The sequence below is a fragment of the Canis lupus genome, chromosome 16 (genome assembly GCF_048164855.1).
Source record: "Canis lupus baileyi chromosome 16, mCanLup2.hap1, whole genome shotgun sequence".
Lineage (NCBI taxonomy): Eukaryota > Metazoa > Chordata > Mammalia > Carnivora > Canidae > Canis > Canis lupus.
In genome coordinates, this window is record NC_132853.1 from 19712200 (window position 1) to 19728968 (window position 16769).

General features: G+C 49.7%; 1 protein-coding gene across 1 annotated transcript in view; it reads left to right on the forward strand.

Annotated features, from left to right (window-relative positions):
- The window catches only part of RAB11FIP4 (RAB11 family interacting protein 4), a 117507-nt gene that overhangs the window by 38567 nt on the left and 62171 nt on the right, over positions 1-16769 (forward strand). Inside the window, exon 3 of the mRNA XM_072779402.1 lies at positions 259-347. Within this exon, the coding sequence (XP_072635503.1) occupies positions 259-347 (89 nt within the window). The remainder of the gene's footprint in view (positions 1-258; positions 348-16769) is intronic.

Below are 16769 nucleotides of genomic sequence, written 5' to 3' on the forward strand. Positions count from 1 at the left end.
TTTGTGTGTTCTCTGTTGGGGTTAGTCCTCATGGAAGAATGCCCGCCCGGAGGGCAAGGACCTGTCTCAGTTCCATCCCCAGAATCCTGGGCCAGCTCCTCCGTAGCCTGATGCTCCATCTCTGCCTTTGCAGGATCAGCTGGTCTCTTGGAGCCTTGGGCCATGTGCCTGCCCACGGCCCTTCCTCCCCAAGGCCCGTTAATCAGAAGCAAAGCTGCTGAGGCTCTGAGCCTGCACTGTCTGTCTGTCTGTCTGCAGGGTGCGAGGAGCTGCTGAAGGATGTGTTGTCTGTGGAGAGTGCAGGGACGCTGCCCTGCACGCCAGAGATCCCGGACTGTGTGGAGCAGGTAAGAAGGCACCTCCTCGTGTAGAAGGAACAGAGGAGCCTCCCAAGGCCCTGCCTTGACCTTTCTGATCTTGCCTTTGCTCTACCTTGTTAGTGTCTGGGAGGCCCCAGGACCTCCCCTTCAGAGGACCCTTTGGCTTCAAAGTCAATAAATGGTTTTGAGCAATGAAAGAGTGCAGGGACTGGGCAGGGGGTCCTCAGAGAGCACGTTTACTCCCCACCTTCTGGTTCCAAGGAGAAACTGAGTCTCAAACAGAGAAAGTGATAGACTTGAGGTCAACAGCAGGTAGGGCTGTGATTTTGTTCTTTTCTCCTGCGCCACAACCCCTGAGCCAACGGACCCCTGGCTGGGTTTTCCCGAACAGTTCCTCAGCCTGCCAGTTCTCCAGCACCGACCAGGTGTCTAGCAATTCACTCAGCTCAGCTCCAGACTTAGTGCAGACCCCAGGGCCAAGGACAGCCCCACGAGACCGCCCCACAGAGGGGCAGCCGCAGGTGGGGTGCCTAGGCTGCCTGTGCTTGTGCTGGCTGAACACAAACGTGGGGATTCCCACAACCCAGGTTCAATAATTCACTGAAACAACTCACAGAACTCGGGAACACGCTGTATTTGCGATCATCGGTTTCTTACGAAGGACGCAACTCAGGAATAGCCAGCTGGGAAGGATGCAAAGGGCAAAGCGGAGCCGGGGCTGACTCCCCACCAGCATCGCCAGGGCAGATCCTGTTCCTGCAGCCACGGGCTGCTCCCTTGGCCCCTACACGTGGCCATCCATGCTTCTGGAAGAAAAGGTAAGAGACAGGCACAGAAGCCCTAGGCTCCAGGAGGATGCTCTGCTTTTAGAACAACGCTTCCAGAAGACAAAGTCTGGAAGTTTGAGAAGAGCACGAAGAATAGGCCAGTGGAACCTCAAGTCACCCCAGTGGCCCTCCTTTTCTCTCTCAGGACCTTGCCTGCACAGGTGTTTTCATTTCTCTCTGTTTAAGCCCCTCCGGGGCGAGCCTTCATGCCCTCCATGTAGGTCTGGCTCTTTCAGGTGGCTCGGCTGGCCAGAGCCGGGGAGGTGACGACCAATCCCTAGATGCACTGGGCAGCTTCGTTCTGGGGCATCCAGCCGGGCAGCTTGGTTGCCCTGGGCACTGCTCCTTATGATGGGCGCCTGAGTGCTGGGAGTCGGTGGGGGCACAGGTCAGAGGCCGGGTGAGAGGCCTCCATGATGTGAATGAATCCCCTTCCTGCCTCAGCCCCTGGGATGTGCAGCTCTGGGCTCCGTTTGGCTAAAGGCCCACAGCTCCTCAGGTTGGGGGAGGAGAAGGCTAGCCTGGGGAAGGTGGTTTTGTTTTTTAAGATTTTATTCATTTATTCATAAATGATTCAGAGACACAGACAGAGGGAGAAGCAGGCTCCACGCAAGGAGCCTGATGCGGGACTCGATCCCAGGACCCCAGGATCACGACCTGAGCCGAAGGCAGGTGCTCAACCACTGAGCCACCCAGGCGTGCCACCTCCACCCCACCTCTGGCAGGTGTTAATCCTAAACACGGAGCCCTCAGCACCTGGCTGTGTCCCAGCTGTCCCCTAGGGGTCAGCTTGAGACTGGCAAGAACCTGGGCTGCTGGAGACAAAAATGTAAGGGGTGGTTTGGGGACCATGTGGGGATGACACACTGATGGGACAGCAGGAGCCTCCCCTCTCCTCAGCCCAGGGTGGGGACCTTTGACTTCACCACTCCATGAGGCTTATGGTACAGTGGGGAGATGCTTTAGGGCTTCTGCCTGCGGGGGGCACCCTGCACCGCAACCTCCAGCCCTGGCTGTCACAGCCGCGCCTCTCAGCCTGCTGTCAGGGCCTACGTGAGTCCCTCCCCGGTGGGTGCCTGTGCTACATTGTTTCTTGAACTTACTGGATGTCACCCTGCACGCGTCCTCAGAGCCTGTGACACTGTGGCACCAGAAAGCGTCGCTGAGGACTGGGACAGCAGCGAGGTTCCTGCTGCAGGGGATTTGAATGCGGTCAGAGGGGATGCCGGGTGTCCCTCGTGTCCATGGATGGGTGTCCCTCGGCTGGGGTCTTGGAAGCGCCGTGGGAGTCCCCCCAAGGCTGGCCTGCCTGCTCCGCGGGCTACCCCTTGTGCAGCGTATACAGCGTAGGGGGCTGGGTGGGGAGCGGGTGAGCCCCACCCTCGCGCCTGAATGGCAGGGGGGCGGTGAAATGCAAGCTGACCCCACAAAAGCTGTGAGATCCCGGGCGCCTAGTCATTCTCTCTCGTGGGCTGATTAATAGGGAACCCCATAAAATGAATAGGGCGTCAAGGCACCTGCTCCTCCTGTGAAACTCCCATGTCGGTGAATGATGTCACCAGCCAGTGGGGCCCCAAGCCAGAGAGTCATTCTTGACGCCCCCATAGCCAGCCAGCCTCGAGTCCCCTGGTCCCCACTCACCCCTCGTCCTTCTCCCTTGCTGCCTACCACTCTCCTCACTGCCCCCAGCCTTCCCCTCTCTAGACCCTTATTCCAGAGCCACATCTTCCTAAGGAGCTGCTGTGTCACTCCCTTCTGTCACCCAGCCTCACCTCTCACAACGCCAAGATTGGTGACATCTGACTGTTCCTCATTTTATAAGGTCAAGACTCTCAGACTTTTCGCAAGTTTTGTCTGTCTCCTGGGACGTCCTCCGACGCACTGTCCCTGGGCTAACTTCTGCTCATCACTAAGACTCACACCTCCTCTAGGAAGCCCCCACTCTGGTTTCCTCTGCCCTGGCCTGCCCCACCCCGCCACCCCCAGCCTGGAGGAGGACCTCCACTGAGCTTCCTTGAGGCTCTGGGCCTGAACCTCATCCTCCACAGTGGCTCCAAGTTCCCTCCCCAGTGACACCATTTCCATTCCTGCGGTGACAGGGCTCACTCGCACTGACCTTGTCTCCACATCCCGCACATCCTTATGCGTGCTGCGTAGTGTTTCTTTAAGTATTTCTATGATTAGAAATCTAAAAATGCTGTATTACTTTTTATTAGATGTGTCCAAAGTTTTCATGTAAAAAGGCGGTACTGATGTATCATCCGACAGTTTGTGAGAAAGCTCATGTCCCCTCCCTCCCTCCCCTCCCTCCTCCCTCACCAGCCTGATGGAAGGAAACTCACCTGCCCTTTCACGGCTTTGCCATCTACGGGCGAGGTAGGCCATGCTTCCTTACGTTCACTGGCCCTTTGGATTTCTTCTTTGGGGAGTTACCTCTTTTTTTTTTTTTTTTTTTAATTTTTTTTTTTTTTTTTTTGTGATAGTCACAGAGAGAGAGAGAGAATGAGGCAGAGACACAGGCAGAGGGAGAAGCAGGCTCCATGCACCGGGAGCCTGACGTGAGATTCGATCCCGGGTCTCCAGGATCACGCCCTGGGCCAAAGGCAGGCGCCAAACCGCTGCGCCACCCAGGGATCCCGGGAGTTACCTCCTCATAGACTTTGCTCATTTTCTTTTGGGTAGTTTATCTTTTCCTTATTGATTTATAAGACATCTAAATATATATTCTGACCATCAATCTTTATGTATTTTAATCTTGTTTTTGGTCTCCTTCATTGCATACAATTTTTAAATTCTTAAGTAATTATTACCAGTCTTTTTAGGCCATTTACATTTCATGCTTCTTTATCTCAAGGCTATAGACATATCCCCCCTATATATTTTTTCCTAATACTTTTAGACAAAACATGTTATGCTTAGTGCTTTGATCACCTGCCACTTGGTTTTGGTAAGGATACACTCATCTGGCATTATTATTTTCCAAATGTTGCCAGCTGTTGAAGCTCCTCCTGTCAGATAGGCCCTGTTCCCCCACTCATTTAGAATTTCACCCTTTTCTCATATGCCGAATTTCCTTATAAACATGGTTTCTTTCTGGACTCTAGTCTGTTAGATTGCTCTATTTTTCTGTTTATTTTGAGCCAAAACCAGTCCCAGCCACACTTGCTATATTTATTTTATTTTATTCTCTTAAGATTTTATTTATTCATGAGAGACACAGAGGTAGGCAAAGACATAGGCAGAGGGAGAAGAAGGCTCCCTACGGGGAGTCCGATGTGGGACTTGATCCCCGAACCCGGGGATCATGCCCTGAGCCAAAGGGAAATGCTCAACTGCTGAGCCACCCAGGCATCCCATCCGTCTTTACTTAAAAACGTTTTTTGTCATGCTTACATATTTCTCTCCCAGAATACTCTTTTTTGTCAAAATCTGTTAAAAACCCTACTAGAGATTTTTTTTGAAATTTGTACATGAAGGGAATCGGCTTCTTTACAATATGGAATTCTCTCATCCAGGAATATAGTATATCTCTGCATTTATTTGAGCTTTCTTTTATGCCCTTCAGAAAAATTTTATGATCTTCTCAAATAGGTTCTGCACATTTCTTCATGTGTATATTTTAGAGTCTCTATTGCTGTTACGTATAGAATCTTTGTACCATGATATTTCCCCATTGGTTATGGCTAGTGTGTAGGACAGCTTTTGAGTTTTGGTGTTGATCTTGTCATGACAGCCATACCAAACCCCCTTATTAGTTCTAATAGCTCACTTACATGCTATTTCCCAACCTCATGCTATGGAATAATGCAGCTATATTACTTTTCTGCATAAATTTAAATAGCTATGTAATATTTCATCATATGAAGACAACCAAATTTATTTACCAGTTCCTTATTGGGCAAATTATATACATATATATATAATTTGGGGGATTAATAAAAGCAGTGTAATCAAAATGGTTCCCCACAGCAGCAATCACTGCTTTAGAGTAAGTCTAAAGTTGGTAGACTGCAGTTCCTATGAGTCAAATCTAGCAGCCTGTTTATGTAAATAAAGTTTTATAGAAACACATTCATCCCCATTTGCTTACCTCTTGTCTGTGGCAGCTTTCATGTTACAGTGGCAGAGCTGAGTGACTGCCACAGAGCTGTATGGCCCACAAAGCCTAAAATATTTACTATCTGCCCTTTACAGAAAGGTCTGCCAACCGTTGGGGTAAAATGTGGTAAGTGGAAACTATTTTTTTTTTATTTCTTTATTTCGGAGACAAAGAGTGTGAGCATGCACAAGGAGGGGGAAGGGCAGATGGAGAGGGAGAGGGAGTGGGAGAGAATTCTCAAGCATACTCCCAGCTGAGCAGAGAGCCCGATGTGGGGCTCAATCCCACGACCCCAAGATCATGACCTGAGCCGAAATCAAGAGGCAGACGCTTAACCAACTGAACCACACAGGCACCGCAGAGTAGAAACTATTTTATCAAAAGGGTGCTAATCTTAAAATTTCTAATACAACTGCCAATTCCTTTCCAGAGGAGTTGTCTCATGTACTCTCCCATCAGGATTGTGTCAGAGTTCAACTACCTTTTTTTTTTTCAACTACCTTTCTGATACTGTTGAGGGATATCTCACATCTTTCTAATTTGAGAACTAAAAAAGTTAGGGTTGCTTTTTAAAATTGAAATACAGTTGAACTTGGGATACCTGGCTGGTTCAGTCAGTGGAGCATGTGACTCTTGGTCTCAGGGTTGTGAGTTCGAGCCCCACATTGGGTGTAGAGATTACTTAAAAAATAAATGAACAGAATAGAATAGAATATGGTTGAACTTCTTAAATTCCATTTATTGGAGTTCTTTGTTCATTAATTGCCTGCCCACATTCTTCACTGTAGTTTTTATGCATGTATTAATTTTCATTGATTTATAAAGGCTAGAAATATTACATTTTTGGACATACGTTACAAATATTTTTTCAGCTTGTCATTAGTTTTTAACTTTGTTTATGACAACAGATTTACAATTCTTTTATAGCTAACTCACCCATCTTTTCTGTAATGGCTTTGGCTTTTGGTGTGATGCTTAGATAGGCTTTCTTATCCACGACTGTGGAAATATTCTATTTTCAAATATTTTTTTGAGAGAGAGAAAGAGAACAGGCTTGAAAGAGAAAGAAAATATGCTTGCTCATACACTTGTGTGAGGTGGTGGTGGAGGGGCAGAAGGAGAAAGAATCTCAAGCCGACTCTCCGTTCAACATGGAGCCTAATGTGGATCTGGATCTCATGACCCTGAGATCGTGACCTGAGTTGAAATCAAGAGGCGGATGCCTAACCGACTGAGCCACCCAGGCGCCCCATTCTATTTTATTTTTATTTAATGTATTAGTTTTTATATTTAAAGTTTTGATCCATGGAATTAATTCTGATCTCTGGAGTGAGGTAGGGACCCAGTTTCCCTTGTTTCTTGTCAGCCCCTTACCCTCCCTCCTGCCCACCTCACCTCACGGGAACCAGAAGCCCTTGGCAAGGTTATGCTGCAATGGTCCCCTGGTGGCAAAACATATGGGGTTCACCTAGACTTTAAGCCCGGGCCCAGACTGGCTCTTTTGGTCATACTCAGGAGGAGCTTTGCCGAGCCCCAGTCTGCCAGGACAGCTGTTAAAAATCTGCCCTGTGCTTCTTTCTAGAACCAGCCTAATATCCAAGTGTATCCTTGCTTAATTTCCTCCATCCTAAAGCGTTTCTAAAACCACTTGTGACAATGGCACTTTTAAATTCTAAAAATATTTGTTCTGACAAACAGCACTCTGATTCAGCTGTGCTGGTGGAGGTGTGGGTGGTGGCGTCATGCTCGCGCTGATGTGGTGAGGCGGGAGGGTGTTTAAAGGCTCTGGGAGGGGGCCCTACGTGATTCTTTCTGCTTCATATGGCCACACTGTTTCTCTATGTTCCACTACCTTCCTCTTCTTAAAGAAAGGAATAATTTGCTCATCCCAAGCCTCACAGTTTCTATAAGAATAAAAGATCTTTGAGCCGTATCTCGGGGAAATAACTCTGATTAGAGCAGAAGTGGCTCTAGAAAGAAGCAGAGCAGATGCTGAAGGGCCTTTTGTTTGTCCTCTCACCCTGGTGCACCCTGGATCTCCTGTCCCTGACCTTCTGCCCCCAACCATCCCTGCCCTAGGAAGACTGGGCTGAGCCAAGCCACGAGCACTGGATTCCTGGAATACCTGTGGGTTCCACCTCCTGCCAAACCCTACCTTGCTGCTCAAGTTCACACTTCCCTTAAGAACCCAGACTCACACCGAGTTAGCACCTGAACAAACTTGGGAGAGTGGTCACTTACGTCTCATATTGGAAGTGTTTGGTTTGATTTTTACCCTGTAGGAGACAAACCAATTTTGCGTCTGACTTTGTGATTTAATTTCAGCGTTATTTCTTTCATTGACTAGACACACTTGGAATCTCTCCCATTCTCCTTTGAAGCAGCTGTCCCAACCTGCTGGTTCCCTCAGTCATGAGTTAGGTACATTTTTGACACAGGTAACTGTGGTAAGACACACATACATACAATTGCGTAAGGACAGAAGTTAGGGGGCACCTGGGTGGCTCATCTGCCTTTGGCTCGGTATGATCCTGTAGTTCTGGGATCAAGTCCCACATCAGGCTCCCTGTATGGAGCCTGCTTCTCCCTCTGCCTGTGTCTCTGCCTCTCTCTCTGCCTGTGTTTCTCATGAATGGATGAATAAAATCTTAAAAAAAAAAGGCAACCCAATCTAAACTAGCAGTTTTCAACCCTGCTGGCCCACTGGATTCATGTAGGGGGCTTTCAAAAGACACTGATGCCAAGGACTCACCTTCCAGAGATCCTGATTTAATTCATCTGGAGAGGGGTCCATTTGTCTCTTTGTAAAAATTCCCCAAAGAATTCTAATGCCTCCCCTAAATTTGAAAACTGAGTGTCTAGACCAGAAGTTCTCAAACTTTGCTGCATATTATAATTTCCCAGGAGCTTTTAAGATTCTGGATGCCCAGGCTGTCCCTCAGGCCCGTCAACGCAGAACCTCTAGAATGTTGTCTTTTTTAAATCTCCTCTGACGATCCCATGATGCCTTGATCCTATAACATCCTGAAATCTGGTCAGTTCACATCCACACTTCTTTCCCCAAGGACACAACACAGAGGTGGAGTTAGAGGGAAGAGCATTTAGACTGTGACAGTGGATGGTGGGGCAGGACATGGGCTCGGCAAAGGCTGGCTGCCCTTTTCCAGGGGGCCGCCTCTGGGGAGACGGGTTTGGGATTGTGGGCTGCTGCTTCGGGGTGTCTGTCCTCCACAGAAATGGGCTGCCTGGGTGCTCAGGCGGAGAGGGAGCATTCTTGGAGTCCAGTGAGCCATGACTTTGCTTTTCCAGAGAGAGGCCCTGCAAGGGCCCGCAGGGACTCTGGGTTAGCTTCCACATGTCAGAGCCTAACCAGGAATCTGATTAGAGTTCCCCATCTGCCACCCAATGGAAAACTGGAGAGTTCGGGCTGCTGCTGTAGAACATAGTAGAATGGAGCCAAGATTTACTTAGCAAAGACCTAGCAAATTTACTTTTCCTCCAACTTTTTATCTCGAAAATCCTCAACGCCAGGAAAGTAGTGAGGGTAATGCAATTGAATACCCATCTATCCAGCTCCCTAAATTCACCAGTTGATACCACCTTGTTAACATTTGCTTTCCCCTGTGTCTGGGTGCCCGTAGATACTTTATTCATGTATTGCTGGGCCTTTTGAAATTTAGCAGCAGACGTCATGACACTTCATCTTTAAATACTTGATCATTCCTAAGAGCAAGTTTGGTCCTCGACCTAACCAAAGCACTGGTTATCACTTGTGGGAAATTTAACATGGTTGTGATATATTATCCAATATAAACTCCATGTTCAAGTTTTCCTAATATTTTTGTAGCTTTTCTTTCTGATCTCAGGTACAATCCAGAATCACACATTACATATAGTTGTCATGCCTCTTGAGTAACTGTTAATCTAGAATAGTCTACTAGCCTCTCTTTTTTCGACACCCTTAATGACTTTGACATTTTTGATGAATTCAAGCCAGTTGTTCCAGAGAATGCACTCAATTTGCATTTGCCCATATTGATTATTTAGCCCTTTGGGGTAGTGCAATTTAAATCCTAATTAAAATGGAGAGTGGGGGAGGACTTCTACTGGATTTCTCTGTCTGCTCCATATGCATTTAAAGTGCCTATCCTTGGGCACCTGGGTGGCTCAGTTGGTTAAGTGTCTGCCTTCGGCTCAGGTCGTGATCCCAGAGTCCTGGGATGGAGTCCTACATTGGACTCTACTCAGCAGGGAGCCTGCTTCTCCTTCTGCCCCTCCCCTCTGCTCATACTCTCTCTCTCTCAAAAAACAAATAAAATCTTAAAAAAAAAAGTGCCTACCCTTGCTGCCCATTCAACTGGCCTGTTCTCCTGGTTGTAAAGCAGTCAGCAAGCAGGGTGTAGAGAAAACGGGGAGCACCAGGGGGCAGAAGGGCTTGTCTGTGGGGCAGAGTGTTCACCCCTTGGCACCTGTCCCCCAAATCGGGAGGAGGCAGCAGGCCCTGGTGCTGCAGGAGCATGCTATGGGCCACGTAGCCATCTCTGCAGTGCCCACTGAACCCTGAAACCCAGCACCTGGGTGCTCAATGTACGGTGGTGGCCACGTCTCCATCTCTCTGGGCTGGTCTCCTCAATGGTGAGATGAGGCCATCAGAGCAGGCTCTGGTTTTTCCTGCAGAGCCAATCTCAAGAGAAAAACTGTAAAACAGGGCTGGTGAGAGAACGTCATTGTCTTTCTGGAGATTATCTGAGCTAATGTGGGAAGGAGGTGTGAGGCCCTAGGACATGGTGCATGGCATTTCTCAAGGTGCTCATGCCTGTGGGATCGATCTTAGCCGTGCTCCAACTGCACGGCGAAAATCAGAGAAAACCCTGTCAAACATTAAAACAGGCTCGGTAAACAATAACAGACATTTTAAAGATAAGAAGGAAGACTTTATTTTTTTTAAAGATTTTATTTATTTATTCATGAGAGATACAGAGAGCAAGAGAAGCAGAGACACAGGCAGAGGGAGAAGCAGGCTCCGTGCAGGGAGCCCGACGTGGGACTCCCACATAGGGAGGATCATGCCCTGGGCTGAAGGCGGTGCTCAACTGCTGAGGCACCCAAGGATCCCAAGAAAGAAGACTTTAAAGTACTTTTACTTTACAGGTTGCTCTTTTGAGTCCTGCTCCTGTAACAGGCGTATTCATGTCCACTCCCTCTGCAGTGTTGACACTTTATTTAAGATATTACTATTATTGCTGTTTTATTTTTTTAAGATTTTATTTATTTATTTATTTGACAGAGAGAGAGAGCAAGAAAGAGAGAGAGAGAGCAAGCACAAGCAGGGGGAGGGGCAGAGGGAGAAGCAGGCTCCCCACTGAACAGGAAGCCAACCTGGGGGTTGATTCCAAGACCCTGGGATCATGACCTGAGCTGAAGGCAGACATGTAACCAAGTGAGCCACCCAGGCGCCCCTTATTGCTGTTTTATTATAATAAAATAAAAACAACGTCCATTTTAATAAGAAAACTGGTCTTGGCCTAGGAGGAAGAGAAAAAGGGAAATTTGACCATGGGTGACCAGGACTAGGGAGGGGCTTCGTGGGTAGGATCTTGCCTCTTCTCTCTGCTGGCCTCAAGGAGACTTGGGTCAAGCCCCATTTGTCTGGGGGCTGCCCTAACTTACAAGAAGCCCTTTAGGCCAGACCCCACAGGCACTGCTAATTGTCACCCAGGCTGCTCCGAGCAATGAGATGATCTCAAGTTTGAGTCAGGAGGGCTGAATGCGAATTCCACTTGCCCACTTTCTCTGTGTGTCATTGGGTAGGTCGCTTCTCTTCTCTGAACTGTCTTCATTTCCACATCTATATCATCAGGGCAGTGATGCCTCACTTGCAGGGGTAGGGTGGAGATGACATGAAATAATGTTTCTAAAAGGTCCTGAAGAGCATGGGGCCCCCAGTAAGTGATAGCGCTTTTTTTTTCAAGGATTTTTTTTTTTATTCATTTGAGAGAAAGAATGAGCCAGCACACAAATGGAAGGGGCAGAAGGAGAGGGAGAGGCAGACTTTCCACTGAGCACAGACCCCACATGGGGTTCAATCCCAGGACCCCGGGATCATGAGCTGAGCCACCCAGGCGCCTATAAGTGGTAGTTTTGATTGTCTTCTCTGTATGGCTCAGATCCCCGAGGGGAATCCTTGAGAACACAGGTGACATGGAGAATTTCCTTCCTTTCCCTTTCCTTCCCTCTCCCAAAGCCACCAACTGCCTCCAGCTGCACCACACACAGTGCCCTCCTGGGATGATGGGTGACATGACCCTGCACTGACAAGGGCCACTCCTGTGCCAGAGCCCCAGGTCCCAGGCCCTCTTGCCTGCTCCAGGACAAGCCCCCACCCCCCCAACACCAGGGCCGCACCCTCTCCCAGATTATTTCCACTTGCTAGCTGTTGGTGTAATATAATAATACCCGTGGAGGGGGGTAGGCAGAGCCATCCTGACCCCATGTCCTCTTTTGCACAGCTCATCTGTACCCACTTTCTCATCTGGCTTTTTCTGCTACCCCTCCCAATCTTGTCTTGACCCCTTCCATGGTCACCAGGCACTTCTGTCTTGCTGAATCCAAGAGTCGGTTCTCATTCTTTTTATCGGAACTCACAGCCGGCCGACCTGGCACGGCCCACCTCCACCTTCTCAAGACTTGTCCTTCCCTCAGTTCCACTGACCCCCCGCCCCGCCACCTGTCAGTCTGCTCCTCCGCAGTCGCCTTGGCTGGCTTCATGTCCCTAGGGCTCCACCTAAGTGGTGGTGGGTCCTCAGCCCTCTCCACTTGCTCAGCTGCACCCACTCCTGGTCCCGGAGCTCTAAATGCACCGTCACCCACGGGTTCCGGCAGTGTCTCCACACTGACTTTGCCTTAGGCTCCAGACTCCTGTGTGCAGCTGCGTCCGACCCTGAACCCGTCGTGCCTGCTCCATGCTCTCGGCGCCCAGAAAGCTCCAGGACCCCCGCCCCGTCAGGAAGTGGCACTGCCGTCCGCCCAGCTGCTCAGACCAAGGACTGGTTAATTTCTTACCACTTGTCATCTTAGAACAAAATCCTAAATCCTGGCGTTCCCTGCGACCTGCCAGCTATCCCTGTTGCCTGAATCACTGGTTTCGTCCTTCCCATCTTTCCTGTGATCCTTGCTGTTCCAGCCACACGGGCTGGTTTTGTTCCTTGAATGTCCTTGCCTGGTTTCTACCTTTGCTCTGCTGTTCCTTCCACCCAGGATCTTCGACCCTCACATCTTTGTGCAGCTGCCTCGCATCCTGTAAGTTCCAGCAAAATCATCACCTCCTCAGAGCCTTGCCTGACCTCTCATCTCAGGGAGCCCCCTCCTGTCCCCGTCGCTAGCCTAACGTCCCGTTCATTTCCTTCAGAGCGTGCACCACTGTTTGCCGCAGTCAGTTGTCCATGTGTGTCTTGTGTGTGTCCCCCACTAGGCTGTTCGCTCCATGGGTGGGGGGGCTTGGCCTGGCTCTTCACTGCTGTGCCCGTCGTGCCAAGCACCGTGCCTGGCACGGGGAAGCTGGTGTGTGCGTTTGATGCGCAGGTAGCTGGATGAATCTCAGCTGTGCCAGGGAGGAGCGGGCCGGGTGTCCTCCTGCCTGGAGCAGAGGGTTGTCCCCTCCAGCTCAAAGGCTGTAAAATCACACTTGACCTCAGTGCTTCCAGGGGCTTAAGATGGGAGTCGTGTCCCCAGTTTCTCTGCCTCTACACCTGAGCCCTGGTGCTTTACTGTGAGTAGGACTCACTTGGAGGCTTAACAAAATGCAACTACTGATTCAGGAGGTTGGGGGAACAATAATCATAGGGTTATTGTTGACGTGATTCTGCATTTCCTGCCAACAACCAGGTGGTGGTGACGCTGCTGGCCAGGGATCACACCTGCAGTGCCATGGGTAACTCGTGGGTCATCCCCGCACCCCAAGCCTTCCCCTTAAATACCCCAGGAAAGATGTAGAAAGAGCCCACGGGTCCCTCCATTGCCTCACCTCTCCCCCTTCCCCCCTCCCCCCCCCCCCCCCCCCCCGCCTCCACCGGCAGCTGTTCTTGCTAGCTGGCACTGTCACCTGTCACCCCTGCACCTGCTAAGTCCCCTGGCTTTCTGTCTTCGCATTTCTGCTACCGTGACAGACAAGACAGATTCTCTGCCAGGAGATGTGCTCAGACGCTAGTTTCTGTCACGGCTCTGTTTTCTCTCTGCACTCCTCTCCTTGATGCAGCCGCCTTGGGGATGCTGAGTCTGCCAGAGGCCCCCAGTGCAGGACGAGGCCGGTGACCTGGTTGGGATTAGGGAGGCCTTTGCAGAGTGGTTTCTGAGCTCCGGTTTGGGGAACAGGAAGGTAGAGGCATACCTGACCAGTTCTGGAGGCCAAAGGTAATTTAAATTTGGAGAGAACATGAGCTTTGGGGTCTGAGGTCCTAGATTTGAATCCTGACCCTGTCACTTCGTCACTTTCACCACTTGTAACTGGTATCTTCTTCATAGGATTATTGTTAAACTGAGAAATGAGAATCCTTGGAAAACAATTCCGTGCCTAGAAAATGCTGGAATCTCTCAATTCACAGTGCATAGATAGTAAGTCATGTCTCATAGATTGAATACCTTTTGCCCCAGGGTTGCTGACAGGATGCTGACAAGCAATGTCAATGTCTCAGGCCTCCTTCACACCTGCATCCCATAATCAGGCTTCTACAGAACCAGGCAATTTAGCCCCTGGGGACATCCCCAAGAATTGGGCCCACCCTGTGTCAGATCCTTGTGCCAGGGAAGGGAGGGCCTGCTGCCATGAAAACCATGCCTGCCGAGCCTGAGGGTAAATGCTCATTTTATAAGAGAGAGAAATCACTGTTCCCATCCTGATCATTGCTGTGCTCCATTTCCTGACCAGGACAAAGACAATGACTGAAATTGATATGACACAGCATCGAGTATGATTCTTGAGATGGAAAGGCTCTGTGGGCTCTGTGGACGTATTGGGGGTCTCAGGCTAGCTGACAGTTTTCCCCAAACTTCTTTGATGAGCAGCACAGGGCGGATGATTAGGAGGAGCGCTGAACAAGTCCCAGCCTCAGTGCCTTGGCAAGCCCCCTGCCTTGTCCATGCTCATTGTATCTAGCTGGCCAGAGAGGGCTCCTTTGACCATAGGGCCCAGGAAGTTGAGCATCTTCTCAATCCTGAGGCTGTGGCCTTACATCCAGAACCCATTCCAGAGCAGCCACCTTTACCATGGCTGGTCCTCTTCCTATACTGTGCTAGAATATTCTTGCTCTCCTCAAGGGACTTTTTCATCCAGCCTGAAAGGATCCCTGGAGAGGGATGGGAGGGCTGACACCCAGGCCAGGCACGTTAGGACCTTTATCTACTGCAGCAAACATCAGCTGATGCCCGGCAGGTGACTGTCCTGCCCTGCCCTCCGGGAGAGTGCGATCCTGCAGTTATAGGCTCAGCTGAGAGATCCTAGAGGAAGTCGCCTGAGGACACATGAGTCCCCATTCCTTTACGTGTTCCACACCTGGCGTGGAGTTCCACGTCAGAAAGCACGGCTGCAGCTCACCTTCTTGGAAAAACCTCTCCATGGATTTCGAGTTTGTTTTTATTCCATTGGCTCTGGAAGGTAACCCTTAAATAGAGTGTTTCTTCAGCCTTGTTCCAGTTGCTGTTAGGAACCCTATCCGGTCTGCTGTCTTCTTACTCCTTTAATCCAAAACATGCTTTTTAGGATTTTGCACCAGGAAAAAAAGTCTTCCCTGATGAGATGGTTTTCCTTGTCTCATCACATGATCGGAATTGTAGTGTAATTCCTTCCTTTCCCCTCTTTGTCTTGGTAGCTAGAAAATTTAGAGCTAATGGAGATTCGATGATTTTCAATTTAATTACTTACCTCCTTTTTCTGTATGGTTTATTTTTATTTTATTAGTTCAAATGGAATGTCGGAATGTCTTTTATTTTTTTTTATTTTTATTTTTTTAAAGATTTTATTTATTTATTCATAGAGACTGAGAGAGAGAGAGGCAGAGACACAGGCAGAGGGAGAAGCAGGCTCCATGCAGGGAGCCCGACGTGGGAATCGATCCAGGGTCTCCAGGATCACACCCTGGGCTGCAGGCGGCGCTAAACCGCTGCGCCACCAGGGCTGCCCTGGAATGTCTTTTATTATAAATAACTTCACAGACATCAATAAAAACAAGAAATAAGTTCAGGTTTAGTCAGAGCAACTTTGCTGTCCTGCCCCACTGCTCTCTTTCAGTGTGTTCAGTAAACTTCTATCTCTTAAAAAAAAAAAAAAAAAAGGCACCTTGGCTCGGTGGGTAAAGCATCCAACTCTTGATTTCTGCTCAGGTCATGATCTCAGGGTCATGAGATCGAGCCCCACATCTGGCTCTGCCCTGGACGTGAAGCCCACCTAAGATTCTCTCTCTGGGACCCCTGGATGGCTCAGCAGTGAGCATCTGCCTTTGGCTCAGGGCGTGTTCCTGGGGTTGGGATCGAGTCCCGCATCGGGCTCCCTGCATGGAGCCTGCTTCTCCCTCTGCCTGTGACTCTGCCTCTCTCTTTCATGAATAAATAAATAAAATCTTAAAAAAAGACATTCTCAGGCAGCCCGGGTGGCTCAGCGGTTAAGTGTCTGCCCTCAGCCCAGGGCATGATCCTGGAGACCCGGGATCGAGTCCCACGTCGGGCTCCCTGCATGGAGCCTGCTTCTCCCTCTCCCTCTGCCTGTGTCTCTGCCTCTCTCTGTGTGTCTCATGAATAAATAAATAAAATCTTTTTTAAAAAAGAGGGAGAGAGAGAGAGAGAGAATCTGCTCCTCTGCTCTGCTCCTCACCTCTGCTCATGCTTGCTCTCTCTCTCTTTCTTAAAAAAATACTAAGGAGCAGCTATTTGAAACTATTATTCCAAGGAAGGGGTAGGCACTATTGAGACAGAAGGAGGGGCCCCTGCACCAGAGAGAAATCAGAGCATCTCAAGGGCGAGGCAGAAGAGGTTTTCTTTACAGGGAGGCGTAAACCAACCAACCTAGAGAGAACCAGTGTGCGGCAGTGTGAGGGGGGGGCAAGATCCTCACAGTAGGTGGGGGAATGTTCTAGCCTGAGGCCAGCTGGCCAGCTGTGCTAGGGAGGGCTGCTAAGAAGGGGCTGTACTATTGGCTCAGGCAAGGGCAGGCCAAAGGTCATGACCTGGTGGAAGAAGAGAAGCCAACTCTGCATTTGGTTAACAGGCATTTTGCTGTGGTTGATGGTAGAGACCAGCAGTTCCCCACAAACAATGCGACATGCTGGTTCCCGGGTTCCCCTAAGTCCAGACTGCACAGTCGTCCTGGGCAGGGCCCGGCCACATTGATGGCTCTGCTCTGCCCAGTGAGCGAGCCACTTGATTTTGTTTGTTGAATGGCTGAATGACAGCCTTCCTGAAATCAGGAGCTCGCCTCTCTGGGAGGTACAGGCCCAGCAGGCCTTGCTCCCACCCCTCCTGGGGGGGTTCCCAGCT